This window comes from Phascolarctos cinereus, unplaced genomic scaffold (assembly GCF_003287225.1).
Source record: "Phascolarctos cinereus isolate Bilbo 61053 unplaced genomic scaffold, phaCin_HiC Scaffold_9;HRSCAF=440, whole genome shotgun sequence".
Classification (NCBI taxonomy): domain Eukaryota; kingdom Metazoa; phylum Chordata; class Mammalia; order Diprotodontia; family Phascolarctidae; genus Phascolarctos; species Phascolarctos cinereus.
Window position 1 is genome coordinate 112,002,136 of NW_027556402.1, and position 15,877 is coordinate 112,018,012.

Genomic DNA, 15,877 nt, shown 5'->3' on the forward strand with positions numbered 1-15,877 from the left:
GATCTGTTGGTTGTGAAAATACAGTTAGGAATGCCTTCTTCTTAAGGTATGGGTACAGTTCTTCTTCAGTGAATTAAGATTACCATTGCTTTCTTTGACCTGGTGGTTCGTTTAGGCAGAAACAAACATTTCTTGGATTCTCTGGGTTATTTCCCAAATGGATTCATCTCACTCATTTTTCTATCCCCAACCTTCCTCAAATCCACATTGAAGTATATTAAGAACAAGCCACTCACTAATCAGCACTGAAATACATATAGCTGAAGTTCCCAATCAGTAGTTCTAAATCTGTCAGTAGATTTGGAAACTGTACTGAAAAGCAAAACATCCACCCAAAACCCAAACTACCTACAGAATACCCTACCTCTTTATCTATGATCCAATGTTCCTTTCTCAGTAGTGCAAATAACTCTGAATTTGGAATGGGAAGACTAGGGGTTCAAATCCCAGTTCTGCAATTTGCTACCTTTGTGACCCAAGGCAAACATCTACCTTTCTGGAGCTAAATTTCCTCATCTGTAAAATAGCAGGGGTTGAGAGAGGGAGATTTTCACAGTCCCTTCATCTACTTCTAGATCTACAAATTGAAAGCATCAATTTAGTCCACACCTGAAGATGTGGACCATTACCTATTTGACTTGGACTAGATCACAAATCTCTCAGAAGAGTAGAAAATCCAAAGGATCATGAAAGTGGACTTGGAAAAACTGATGACACAAAGTTTTTAATCAAAGTAAGCAATGACAGGTTTATTTAAAATTTCCAGTAGAGAAGACCCACTAGTTTTGGAATAAAAGTACTCAAAGTACTACAGCTTGAGTGAATATAAAAGATTAGCAGAAAAAAAAATAAAATCAAACATAGTACAAAAAAAACCCTGGAAAATAAAAATAATTTTAAAGTTTGAAAGGAATTCAAAACAGGGGTGTTCTTTTAAATCCTCCAAACATTTAAACAGTGACTAGGTTTGGCAAAATAATGCATTTACAGATTAAAGCCAACTTGTTAATGTAAACTATGTAAAAATGCTCAGTCAATCCAAGTTCATTGTACAATATTTTGAAGGAGAGTCCATCTCCTGACTCTGGTAATTGATTATTTTTTTAAAAAAGATACATGGATTACTCAGTTGCATAACTGCTTATTTGGGGGGCAATGCAAAAAAAGGGTTTAAAAGTAGGATAATGTTACTATAAAAATTAAATGAAATGCACAGTAAAAGTTCAGATATCAGTCTGTTTCTTTAAACTAAGAAACTGGGTTTACAGTATGGTTTACATTTTCAGTTGCCACATTCCCCTCCCTTCCCCCCCCTCCTCCCCCCCACCCCAAATACTCCTAAAATTCTCTAGTCTAATCAGTTCTAAACTTCCAAATACACTGTACATACACATTTAGCAGAGAGCAGATGCTAACATTATTGTGACAGCAGTGTGGTCAGCCCACAAATTTTAGAAAGACTATTACACATTATATCATCAAGATTAACCTTTACTTTAAAAAAAACAAACAAACAAAAAAAAAAGAACAACCCAGGAACTCTTACTAAACAAATAGGTTTTTAAAAAAATATTGTGAAAAGCCCATAAAAAAGGAGACTCTCATCATGGGCTCCCAACTGGATAAAAAACACACTTCAGAGAGACTAACGGCTTACTGCTAAACACCTGCCAAACGATGCCCTTGAAAGTGCCAAATACAAAAGGATCTCTTAGGAACACTTGTCCCTCGGACGAATTGTCCCTCATTTGGCCATTTCTTCTTGAGCGATACACAAAACCCCGATGAAAGAACTGCATCCAGTCAACTTTACAAGAGAATGTTACAATGTAAACGAAATGAGTTCTTGATACCGACAGTATGTTACAACGGTTTTAGTTTTTGAATCCAACAGTTGGTCACAGAGGTCAAGTATTACCAAGGCTCCTTTTCAGCCTGTTGTCAGTTTGTCAATGTGTCTGACTCATACATCCTTCAAGTACATGCAAGGCTCAAGAGTTCCAAAAGAGGCAGAATCCTGGGGATGAGGGGTGGGATGGGGTAAAGGGGGGCATTTATGACACAGATGAAATGGGATTATGAGGTGAGCCCATCTGAGTAAGAACTTTATCCAACCACTGTAGAGGACCATGCAGATGGATCTCGATCCAGCAGGGAGTACTGGTTACATCCTGCCGGTGGTATTCTGCTCCCCAGCCCTGGAAACAAAGCATAGTATATATCAATAACCTACTCAGTTATGTGGACACTGTCAGATCTTCTGAAGGGAAAGGAGGACACACAAACAGATGTCTCAAATACTGTGAATTTAAGTAGAAAGCGCATTATTTCACTGTTTGACTTTATTACAAAAAGCAGAGAAAGTATGCCCTCATTACTTTTGATCAAAATAGTTATGGTTCAACAGAAAGACACAGATTTAGAATTACAAAGATCTTTGAGGATAAGCTAGTTCAACCTACTCATTTTTAAAGAAGGGGAAACTGAGATCCAGAGATTTTTAGTGACTTGCCCCGGGTCATGTAGGCACAAATGACAGAGGTGGTATGTTAACCCAGGTCCTTGGAGTCCAAATGCACTGCTCTTCCTGTTATATTGAGATGCCTCTACTTTAGAGCTGACTTCAAATCGTGTTTCTAACACTTGTTATTTGTGGACAGATAAGCCTCTCTTCCTCCCTGTGCCTTGGTTTCCTCCAGTAAAATGGGAATAATACTTGTACTGTTTCATAGAAAGTAGTGAGAAAAGTGTTACAGAAGAGTGAGTCATTTTAGATTATAAGCTTTCCTTATGAAGTATCCTTTATGCAAAGGTTGCTACTCACCTCCTGAACAGAGAATCAACGGACTTAAAGTGGAGAATGAGACATAAGTTTCTGAACATGGTCAATGTAGGAATTTGTTTTGCTTGAGTATGCATATTTGTTATGAGGGGGTTTTTTTGAGGGGAGTGTTTTTGGGGGACAATAAACACTTATTAATTATAAAAATAAGAAAACTTAATGTAAAAAGAAAGAATATTCCTCTGGTAAAATGTAAACTCCTTGAGGAAAGGAACTGTTTAAAACAATCTATCTTTGAATTCCCAGAACATAGCAGAGTGTCTGAAGCATAAATGGCACTTAATTATTGAAGTGATTTATACAACAAAAAGCAAAACAACATATCATCTTAAAAGCTATTTACATTACATATTATTAAGTTCTCCTCAAAAGTTCTATTTGGTCCAGAAGGCTAGGAGAGGACAGGACTCTTGGATCCCAAAGATTTATTCTAGTATGTGTCATCTATATTGGAGATACTCTAAGAAGAATACTAGGAATGGGTTCGATGGAAGAACAATCTATCTGAACACAAGAGGTTTACTTCCAAAAAGTTAGTCCTCAAGTAATGAATTTCTTTGGGTGCAACACCTTATGAAAACAATCATGTAAGGCCTGCAATCTCCATTAGCAGAGGCCTTCAAATGATGGTTTCATGGGTATTCTGAAATATTAGATTAACTAGGAAAGGAAAAGAACTGAAATGCTGAGAGGGGTGGGGGGAACTACAAATAGAGACATTGGAAAAGATCAATCCATCAATTGGGAAAGGTGAACCATTTAATTTAGAAAGACAAAGTACCTGTAGGAAAGCACACTTCTAGTGAAGCAAAGCCAAAACAAAGCAAGCCACCAGGCTCTGGTCTTGTACCAAATATGTTGATTATGCAGGTGTTCCAGCAGAACACTCTTATAAAAGCAGCATCAGCATCAGGGCCTTCTCTAATACTGCAATTGGTTTCTAGAGAAGTGATGTGGTTCTTGAAGCCAAGTTAACAGTGGAGCACAAACTTGCTCAGGTCCTCCCCAATCTGGAAAGCCCTAGCTCTTCTGTGGTTGCTCATCAGGTTGGTCAGTTTGAGCAATTTTTTAGCCCTAGCAACTCTGACCATGGGACAGTGGGTTGTATGGGAGCATACTTGACCTTAAGGCACAACAAAGTAAATTATTACTTTAAATTACAATTTAAATTTTATATATATATATATGTATGTGTATATAAAATATATAATATATACTTATGTCATTTTATATATTATTTATTTATTGAATTTGTTATTTAATTTAAACAGTTAAATTATTATGATAAAGTAAATTATTACTTTAATGCCTACACTTTGTTTTAATGGCAATAAAGGATAGAGATATTTTGACTTTCCCAATAACTATCCACGAAGACTCCTAAAGAACAGCAATTTTAGAGTTAAAAAGTGCTCCAAATTCATGCTCACTTGTTCCCTCTAATAACAGTATTAGTTAAATAATATAAGGATTACCCTCATTTTCACATGAAGACAGCCTAGTATCCATGATCTAATTAAATTAATTGCTCTTGCTACAGGTAAGGTGGTTGGTCAGAACTCCTTAATTAACTAATTTCACCACCACCCTCAGCCCCATTGATGAAATTGATACTGGACTGAGTGGTCATTGAATTTAGGTTTGGGCCAAAAGCCACCCCACTGGCAAGAAGCTCCAGGTCCATGCAATGAAGACTGAGGGCGCCAAGGGATGGAAACTCCAAGACTAGCTACCATGGTATGGTGTTGTTCCTCCAACAGGACTGGGGAAACTGAAAAAAAAAAAACCCCAAGCATCTCCTCTTCCTTTAGGGCTGTGACATCCCATACACTTTGGGCAACTCCCACTGAGGCTGAAGCCAGGAGGCAGGCTGGGGGTGGGAGGGCATGGAAACAGTGACCAGGTGTCCTGAAGTATGTGAGCTTTCTACAGCCTGATGCTGAGTACTTGGGTACAGGAGTGAAAGAAAGCAAAGGGATGGCCCAGGAACCACCTGGAATGGTAAATTAAAACAGCAAATCAGTCAACATCCACTTATTAAATGCTTACCAAGTACCATGGCACTACGTTAAGCAAAGTAGATACAAAGAAAGACAAAAAATGCTGTTCTTACCCATAAGGAACAAGTGTACATGTAAATAATTATGTACATACAGAGTTACACACAGAATGAAAGAAAGGTAGTCTCAGTGGGAAAGGGAATGGAGGAGAGATAGGGAAAGGTTCCTACAGAAGGCAGGATTTGAGCTGAGGTTCAAAGGAAGCTAGGCAAACTATGAGGAGGTCAAGGGGCAGAGCATTTCAGGCATGGACACAAGCCAGTGTGAAGGCCCAGAGAGGGGAGGTAGAGAGCTGTCTTTGAGCAACTACAGGTAGGCTGCCGGGGCTGTAGCATGTGTTAAGTCAATATGTGTGGACGTGTGTGAGAGGGAGAGCTGAGATGCAGAGGGGTGGATGGGAAAGGGTGTGCCAGTCCCTTGAATATCGCTGTGGGCCCCTAGACCCACCATTAAAGGCCTAACAAGAACCTATTTAACAATAATTAGCTAAACTGGGAAGCTACCAGATAGGCTGCTTGTCATTCCCTGCTCTGCCTGCTGCAGCTGAGCTCCTGGCCTCATGTCAGACCCCATGTCTCTTCTCCCCAGAAACTAAAGGCACCTTTCCCACCTCTTGCCTCAGGTATAGAAATTCCTAGTTAGAGCTCTGTCCAGAAGAATGATGTCAAGTCCATAAGCACTGTGTGCTATGATTTAGTTTTTAAAGTAAAAAAGTTCCTTCTCTAGATACTCATCGGTACCTCTTGAAGTACACAGCTGGAAGATTTTCAGACAATAAAATGTAGGAACATAAGTGTTCTGCTGAGTTTGGGGCAGGAAGGTAGAAAACTATTAATGGAATCTGGGACCACGACTCAGTTATATCCGTTCTGATTCACAGACTAAATGATGTATAATACTATCCAAAACTGCTTCTAGTTTGTATAATATGCCCATAATTAACACTGCAAACTAGCTTTCTGAATAATCTCTGTGTTTTTTACATTGTTCTACCTATTACACAATTCCAGAAATTACATCTGACTGGAAAAATCAACATCCATAAGGAAAGTTAAAATAATGAATGTTTTCTCAAAACTACTGTGGGTTCTATATCGTTTACTATCCACCAGAGGTATCAGGCCAACTCAAATCCTTACACCCCCACTATATCTTCTTGAGGCCTTCCTGGAGCATATAAAAAAGGGAATCTGTCCATCTGGATGGAAATGGAGGAAGGAAGACTTGGCTACTGGGGATGGGGAACTTTGCTGGTGACTTCTCACTTGCTTTTGGTTCCAAAAAAAAAAAACACCAACCAACAATCAAAAATCCTTCAATAATTTTTCTGTTATCAGTCGTTCAGTCATGTTTGACACTTCATGACCCCATATGGGGTTTTCTTGGCAAAGATACTAGAATGGTTTGCCATTTCCTACACCAGTAAATTAAGGCAAACAGAGGTTAAGTGACTTGCCCAGGGTCACACAGTTAGTGCATATCTAAGGCAGGACTTGAACTCAAGTCTTCCTGAATCCAAGCACTCCAGTACTTTATCCACTGAGCCACCTAGCAGCCTCTCAAGTTTTCCCTAGGCATATTCAAAATGAAGCACAGTTTTATGTTTTCACCAATAAACAGTCAAGGGTCCAGCAACCACTGACAGGAATGTCTCAGAATAAAAGGCTCAGGTTTTGCCAAAAGACCTATTTATCACTAATCCCGTGAGTTCTTGACTTTTAACTCCCTGACATTAAGTATACCCTCTAATCTTGTTCTCTACCAACAGTCTTGTTCTTCTATCCACCCCTCAATTGCCCTTTATTACAGACAATGAGATTGTCATATGGTTCTATAGGATCCATTTAAAGGCTAGAATAGAGATGACAGCTCCGTAAGTTAATAATCTCCAGGTTTTTCTACCTCATTTTGGAGGCAGTGGGGTACAGGGGAAGAGGAAAGATTTGGAGTCTGAGGTCCTGGGTTCACATCTAGACCCTATCAATTACTACCTGTCTGACACTAGGCAAGTCACTTAATCTCTCTCTCTGGGCCTTAACTAACTCATTTCTTAAATAAGAGTGGGGGAAGCATAGCTTGCTTCTGCTAAAAGACACCCTGCAGCTCTAAATCTATGACCTTATGACCTACATACCCATACACAGCTCTTTGTCCCAACAGTTCCAGTTCACTAGCTCCTTTCACCCTTTGCTGGCCATTTCAGCAGCAACAGCTTAATGATCAGCTCCTTTAGAACAACGCTTCTCAAGCAGGCTTGGAGAGTCTGCCAAAATTGTCAAGAGAAGCGCTGTTCAATTATCTCTCTATTGGAGATGCCAGAGAAACTGGTCATGCTACCTCATGACCGTGCCTTGAAATCACAGCTTTCTAGGATTCTTCCAGGCTCGAAAGAAACGTAGCCCAGCTTCCCCACACAGAAGGAGATGACCACCACTATCCTGTTACTACCCTGGCAAAACTAATGTTACAGTGATGGTCTTTGAGGGGGTTCTTTGAGTGGATATCTGGTAGACTTAAAAGGCAAATCCCATAAACTGATATGGTTTGGATTTTTTAAAGCTCCTGTTCCATAGCAGATAACCAGCAGGTGATAAGTTAGGTTAAGTTCTGCTGAGACACTTCCTCTTACTTCCTTCTCTTCTTCTTCTTCTTTTTTTTTTTTTTTGCTACAAGTGATGGCTCCCTGTGTAGTGGGAGAGGAGGAGGGCAAGCATTTTTTGGAAATAAAAGTCATATAAAAAAAGGTCTCAAAGAAAATTTTAAATACAAAACAAGTTTATATGTTGTTGCCATGTTAAATCTATATTAAAGCCCCAAAATGAACATTTTTGAAATATGTCATCTACAAAAGGGCTACTTTAGTCAAGTATTTCCCTGATCCATGTATGAAGAGGGTATGGTATCAATATGGCTGAATAGGAATCAGACAATGAGCTTGGAGTCACAAGAGCTGGATTTCTAGCCCTGTCTATGACACTTACTGTATGACGCCTTAGGCAAGTCACTTGAACTCTATGAGTCTCAGTTATTTCATCTGTAAAATGGGGATTATTATGATCAGCAGAGGGTTCTAGTGAGAAAGAACTGTAATTATTATTATTAGGACTGAAGTATCTGTTTCCAAAAGGGAAGGGAGGACAACTGCCCTGGCTGTTTTTTGTTAACATCTGGTGATTCTTCATGATATCAATAGGGCCCCCTTGGTCAGTAGGAGATGTTTAGCACACAAGAAAGTTGTCATCCAAAGTTCTTGGCCCTGTCAAATGGTTCAGCATCAGAAACTGATGTGATTTTATCAGCAGAAATGACATTAAAGAAAAGCCATTATCCATCCGTTTTACCCCTCCACCCAAAGGACCATGAGACCCTTCCAGTTAATTTGTAGCTGAAGCCTTCCAGATGTGTTAGCCTCCAGTAGAGTGAGTTCCTTGGGAGCAGAGACTGCCTTACTTTTCTAGTTGTATCCCCAGCATTTAGAACAATGCTTTGCGTAGAATAAGCACTTAATAAATAAATGCTTTCCACCCCCCATTCATTTCATTCATTCATAAATGAATACTTAACAAATTCGTGCTATAAAATCCAGTGTTCCTTGGTTAAATTTTAAATGTAAAAAGTAAAACAAAACTGACATGATTTTTGGTTTGCAATTCTTTTTTATTTTTTTGGGCATATGCAAAAGTACCAATTCAGAGTAATTAAGTTATATCTTTCCAAACTGTTCAGAATAACATTCTTGGAGAAATCACAGGATTTTAGAGCTGAAATGTGAGGTCATGTAATAACTCCCCTATGGCAAGAACACTGGATTTTAAGATTCTGTTACTTACTCCCTGTATAACTTACCCTCCCCCCAAAACCCCAAACTTCTGTTTCCATATTTGCATAATTAAAGGGTACAGCTAGAGGATCTGTACAGACACTTCTAGATCTAGATCTTACCAAAAAGCCTATGAGAAAAAAGCACCTCTTCCAAGGCCAGAGTTGTAAAGTGATTTGCCCAAGATAACAGGAGCAGCTGATTTGCATATGGAGGGATTTTTTCCACATGGGGATCTGCCCACACTGATAAAAATAACAAGTTGGGATGAAAATGTCTTAAAGCACTGAATTCTTTTGTAAAATTTTACATGAAATGTACAGCCAAAATAGTACTCAATGCTCATCAAAAACAAATTCATAAGGTCTTGAGAGGACAATACTGCATTACCATATTGGTCACCCCTCAAAACAAGAATGCACTCCTACAATGAGATCCCTTGGAAAGAAAATTATGCCCATATGCATGCACAAACAGAAAAATAACACAGTGAAGTGTGACATAAACCAATTTGAGAAAGACTGGCACATGCTGAAACCTACTAAATTGGTCAGCTTTTTTCAATTCTTTCAAGAAAACACACATGCAGGAAGGCAGATTTAGAGAAGTGAACCATTAACATCTAACATATCAACAAACTGTTTGAATGTCTAGAGAACAGAAGAAAAAAATAAAAATGCCCTCTGCTTCACTTGAGAAAAGGCTCCCTTACTAGCAGGCTAATTAACAAATAGTTCTCCAAATCATCCCCAGAAATAAAAACCATTCAGAACAGGTTTAACAACAAGTGGGGTAAAGCTTCTGAAGACAGGACATAAAAGGCTATGGGCCGGGCCCCACCCAGGTGTATAATTAGACAGGGAGATTTCCCAAAGTAACAGAGGGCAGGACTACTTCTTCAATTTTCTTGATGCATCTGCCTCCCAGGGAATTAATTCAGGGATAAGAAGTCATTTTGCCTACAATCTGCCACTAAATCATGTAGAAACCTCAACTAGTATTTAAATACCCATTTAAAAAACTGCCCTTGGAATCAAGAAAATGTGGGTTGAAGTTCCTGTCTCTGACATGCACACACTAACCTGTGACCAAGACAAGTCACAACCTACCAGTACCCCCAGGCAATTCTTTAAATGTATCTTATAGACTGGCCTGCAACAGAAGGAGTTGCCACTTGGGTAGCACCCCACACCAATAAAATCCCAGGTTCAGACACCAAAAAAAATTCAATGGCTTCTTATGACTTTTCCTGATGTCACAAGTAGAAACAACAGAAATAAATTACTGCATAAACCTTTTCCACCTCAACTTCATGGCTAAAGGCATGTAACATTTAAACAGCCCTAATTACTGAATGGGCATTGCCTTAGTAAAAATGAGAATTTAGCTTAAAAGACCTTAGCTTAAAAAGGCCAAGGTCTCCCACTGTACCCTGGGCCAACTCCAGTCGTACTGATTGATATCTGGCCACTGGACCCAGATGGCTCTGGAGGAGAAAGTGAGGCTGGTTGGTGATTTTGCACAGCCCTCCCTCACTTAAAGCCAATCCATTTGCAAGTCATGGCATCATTTTCCTGGTGTCATGGTCCTCTTCAATAATGAAGGACAAACCACAACCACAAGGGGACCATGGCACCTGGTAATAGCTACTGAAAAACATGATGAGCTTAAAAAAAAAAGTCTGGATTTAAGAGGAGGAGAAAAAGAGGATGAAGGAGGGGAAGGAGAAAGAGGAGAAGAAACAAACAAAACCCAAAAACAAATGAGTCATTTATTTATCCCTAAAACACAAGATTTATCCCTGAAACACAAAAAACACAAGTATTATCTTTAAAGAAGTACTAGAAAACGCATATGGAGGAACAAGAAAACAAGGAGAATGAATTCCGTGACTACATATTCTGGCCCAAGGCTCTATATTGCACAGCACCAGCCTGGTAGGAAGGTGCTCCATCGCAGCAGAGAATGGAGTTGATGAAGCCTCCATGTTCTCAACACTTTTAACATGATAGGAATGCTTTAAGTTGGATGAGATTTCCATCATTTACATCTCTGAAAATTACCTCTATGAAGTCAAACATGCCTGGGAGAAACTGTTATAGATTTTGACTTTAAAAATCAACCTTTTAAATTATGAACAGGGACAACACATCAAAAGGGTTTTTTTGGTTTTAAAGTATCCTACGCCATGGAGAGAATTAGATTTCTATGAAATAGCTGGAAATTGCTGGGGGTGAAGACTATCTCCAGATATGGAGACAGATTGATTGATAGATAGATAGATAGATAGATAGATAGATAGATAGATAGATAGATAGATGGATAGATGTATGTATGTATGTATATATTTGAATGTTATATGTGTATTTATATATGCTTGTATATAAATTCATACTTATATGTAACATTTATTTTTATGTTTATATGTAAATATATGTATATTTATATCCAAATCCAGAGATAATCTTAGACTCCCAGCAATATATGTGTGTGTTGGGAGAGGGAAACAACATGTGATTTCACTGGGGTAAGAGAACGTCTATGTAAATATGCTTTCTCTACACATCTGAAATGTCTCTAACTTTTCTAATAAAATGCTGCCCAAGATGACCAATGGAACGTGCCAGGGCCAGGAAAAGAACCCAGGTCTTCCTGACTCCTAAGGCCAGCCTCTCTGAACTCTAGGAAAGAAGAGTCATAGGAAACTTATGACACAGAGGGATTCTTCCTGGAGCTCCAAGGCCTCCCTTCTTCCCCCAACCAGCCCATTTCCAAAGCGGCTTTTGCCAGGGAAGCTGCTGAGAGGGGGCTGCCCACCTTCACAAAGCTCATCCGGATTGTGCACATCTTTGTGAGCTCATAGACTGTCTCGAAGCCATGGTTGACTGACTGGGCCAACAGCTGGGCAAACTCCTGGTTGTTGAAAATCTTGAGGCTGCAGCCACTGGGGATCTTGCACACGGTGGTGGGGTGAAAACCATGGTGGTAGTTGCAGTTGCGGCTCTGAACAAAGATGCTACTATCACTCAGGCACTCTGCGTAGACTTCCCCTCCAACGTAATACAGGTGAACACCTGAGAGAGAAGCAAGAATCAGCCAAGCAAGAACTGGGAGAATGGGAGATGAGGTTTGGGGGAGGGGGGAATCACTTAAAAGGGAAACAAAAATGGGAGTGTATGTCAGAGAAGAGATGATGAAAATGTACTTCCCCTCCCTTCATGTACATCAGCAGGAGGTCAGGGGGCTACAGAAGCAGAATAACACAGACACTGCCAAGGAATATCTCTTTTTCCTTTTTATTATCTTTAATAGGGGGAAGGGAAAGGTATAACCATTTATATAAGCCCCTACTATGTGCCAGGCACTGTTAAGCATTTTTTACAAGTATTTTCTCACTGGATTCTCACAACAATCCCGGCAGGTGGATGTTATTATTATCATCTGCATTTTATAGTTGAGGAAATTAAGGCAAACAGAGGCCAAACAGCTAGTGTCTGAGGCCAGATGTGAACTCAGATCTTCCCAGTCCAGGACCAACACTCTGACCATTGCACCACCAGCTGCCTCCTGAGACAAGGGAGAATTCAACTTTTTGCAAGGGAGTGGAGTTTGGAAAAGAGACAGAGAGAAGAGCAATATCTAGAAAGGACTTGGACCTAAAAGTAGAAAGCATCAATAGAAACTTTTTTAAAAGAAGCAGTGAAGCAGTTAAAGAGACTTTTGATTTTCTTTTCGGGCTGAAAAACAGCAGCTCACACTTTGTTCCAAACTTGATATAATAATCAAATAATAATAATAATGCTATTTATATAGCACTTTAAGGTTTGCAAGGTACTTTATCTCATTTGGTCCTCACAAAAGACACATGCTGTTATTAACCTCATTTTACAGAAGAGGAAACTAAGGCAGGCTGACTTGCCCAGGGTCACACAGCTAATAAGTGTTTGAGGTCTCCCTGACTTTGGCGCTCTATCTATTGTGCCATCCAGCTGACTTTGTTGCTATTGTTAAGTCATTTCAGTCATGTTTGATTCTTTGTGACCCAATTTGGGGTTTTCTTGGTAAAGATATTGGAGTGGTTTGCCATTTCTTCTCCAGCTCATTTTCCAGATGAGGAAAATGAGGCAAACAGGGTTAAGTGACTTGCCCAGGGTCACACAACTAGTAAGTATCTGAGCCCAGATTTGAATTCAGGAAGATGCATCTTCCTGACTTCAGGTTCAGCACTCTATCTACTGCACCACCTAGCCACCCCTAGTTGCCTTTAAAAAATGGTAATTTTTCCAAAATGGTCATAATTGCCATCAAACTAACGATCTTTAGGGGTATCATTAAAGTAACAAATAAATATATAAAATGCCTGCAAGCACAATATCTAGTGTTGGAAAAACTGATGCAAAGCTTATTAGTTATGACAACCAAATTCCAATCCTGGCATGGCTGCAACCCCCTGTTAGAAAATGTTAAATTAACCACATTCTTCATTTTTATTTAATGCCAAACACAAGAGCATTCCTACTCAACAAGTACTTGCTTATTTGTAAGTGACATCTCACATTTTCCATCCCTCCCCAACCCCAGTGATCGCGGTGACATTCGGTAGCCCTTGGCTGGTGGCTCTGCCGTGTGAATGGTGGAAATTGAGGTACTATTTGGAAGAGATAGAGAAGTTGAGAAACCAGAGAGGCACAGGTGAAGGAAGTGCTGATGAATGAAAGTCACACAGATGCTAGGTCAGGAAAAGCTTTTCTGACCTAGGGGGAAAAATGATTCACACCGGGTGAAAGCTGATCTCCCCGAGCCTACCACCTGCTTCACACACCTTCCTGTGAGAGCTCTGGTCCCAGCAGCAGTAAGAAACTGATCTAACTCTGCTTTGAAAGTAAGCACAGTAAATTTTTTTTAAAGGAGAAAAGAAAAAGAAGGCAGGGAAACATTTAGAGAGATCTGACTCCACACCTGTGTAATGATGAATTAAAGGAGATTAATTTAAATAGGCTGCCCTGTAAAGAGTCCTCAATCCAGTGTGCCTGCAAATAGGTCTTAGCCTGCAGTTAACTGGAAAATGGCTTAGTTCAAGCAAAGGCCCTTATCCCATAGAAGAATCACTGCGTGTATAAGGTCAGGTGGACCTGTATAAATATTCACATGCCCATTTTCTTCAAAACTGCTAGAGACTGAGTCATAAAGGTAGAGGACTGCTTCTGAGCCTAAGAAAAGACTAGAAAATGGAGCCTCCTTTAAAAGGTTATTACTGTTGGCCAGTCTTTTCAAGGGGATTTCAATGAGGTCCTTTCACTAAGCCTGCAGAGTTACCTTATCTGACTCCCTCAGTTGTTCGAATGAGAATCCCACTGAGCAAATGCTAGGCCCATCACTAAGTACCACCCAGGGGCTACTGTGGGCACATTACTGGTGTGGTGCAAATGGAGGTTAGAGAGCATCCCTGGTCTCAGATCCAAAATTCCTTAACTGCAATGTGGGAAAACATCTGCAGCTCACACCTAATGTGCCAAGAGTGAACTCTTTGAGATGTGTTGTAATCAATGGATTCGATGGCCATCATGTCTACTGCCACACTCCAAACCCTGGAATGTTACAGAACAGAACCATCTGTTTCACTTAAGGCTAGGGACTGGGGAGGGGAACAGGTCACTGCCATGAATCTATATCGGTTTCATAGATTTAAAAAATTAAGACAAAATAAAAGGGACAAGAAGGAGGTTGACTTTGAAAGAGTCTTAAGGCTTCTAGCAGACATTTCTTTAAGTAACAGACAATATTTTAAAAATCTGATGAAGTCCCAATCTTTTAACCCTCTCCTTAGATCACTGCCACAAGGAACATGGGACAAGCTCACCATGTTATCTATCTAGTCTGTCCCAATTTTTTGGAAGTTGACATATATGGCTATTACTACACGAATTTAAATGACATTTTGGAATAACTAAGTAGTTGTGAATGAGCCAATTACCACCTACCCTTCCCGAACACACAGCCTCACTGGTTTGTATTGGGAGGGAGGGGCTGGAACTGTGGGGTTTTCAGCCCACCCAACTCTCTCTACTTATAAAGATCGGCAGTCCCCTTGACAGATAAGGGACTGAGGCCCACCGAGGTGAAGTAATATGGCCCAGATCCCATAAGGTATTAAGTAGCAGAGCTGGGATTTGAATCCTTTCTTGCTGTACTCTAAAAGTCAGCACTTTTTCCAATGCACCATGCAACACTGCTTGTTCATAATCTTAGAAAGTTGACGGGGGTCTAAGAGGCTTATTAGATGTTAGAGAAGCATTTGAACCCCAGGTGTGCCTCACTTCAAGGCCTGCTCTTTCTCCATGAGGCCACACAATATTTCCATTTGAAATCAGACCTGGGTTCAAATCCCATCCATCTCACTTATTGTCTTTCCGAATTTGGGCAAATCACTGCACCCCTCAAGGTCACAATTTCCTTAACCATAAAATGAGGAGAAAAGCTCTAGATGGCTTCTAAATTGCATGTAATCAAGCTCCAATGGGGCAGCTAGGTGGCATGGCGAATAGAGCGCCAGACCTGGAGTCAAGAAGACTCATCTTCCTGAGTTCAAATATGGCCTCAGACACTTACTAGCTACATGAACTTAGGATATGTGTCAAGTCACTTAACCCTGTTTGCCTCATTTTCCTCATCTGGAAAATGAACTGGAGAAAGAAATGGCAGACCATTTCAGTAGCTTTGCCAAGAAAACACCAAATGGGGTCACAAAGAGTCAGACATGACTGAAACGACTCAACAAAAAAAATCTCCAATTGGAGGTTAGAGAAAATTCTGGGCTGAGATCCAAAATTCCTTAAAAGGTGAATGAAACAAAAGTGCTATGAAACAAGGGATTTGGTCCATACCTGTGATTTCTTAAGTGTGGGAAAGGCTCACCAGAGAGTCTTCTGGTGCTGAAAAATCCCTCCACTGATACAGAATAACAAATCATCCGTAATTCAGAGGTAGTGGGTAAAATAGATAGAAGGTAGCTATAGATAGATGGGTTCAAGTATCTGACAAATATTAGCCATGACACTATGGGCAAATCACAAATTCTTGGTGTCTTGGATAACCTCTCTATTATACTAGTTACTTTTCAGTAAATGTGAGCCATGGAAATTGGTCCAGAGGAGC

The 15,877-nt window shown here is 40.0% G+C and overlaps 1 protein-coding gene across 1 annotated transcript in view; it reads right to left on the minus strand.

Annotated features, from left to right (window-relative positions):
* Positions 1-721: 721 nt before the first annotated feature.
* Positions 722-15,877, minus strand: part of SMAD1 (SMAD family member 1) — a 93,504-nt gene continuing 78,348 nt past the window's right edge. The window contains exons 6-7 of the mRNA XM_020978301.2: positions 11,540-11,796; positions 722-2,198 (exon numbers count right to left, since the gene is read on the minus strand). Of these exons, the coding sequence (XP_020833960.1) occupies positions 2,055-2,198; positions 11,540-11,796 (401 nt within the window). The 3' untranslated portion in view covers positions 722-2,054. The remainder of the gene's footprint in view (positions 2,199-11,539; positions 11,797-15,877) is intronic.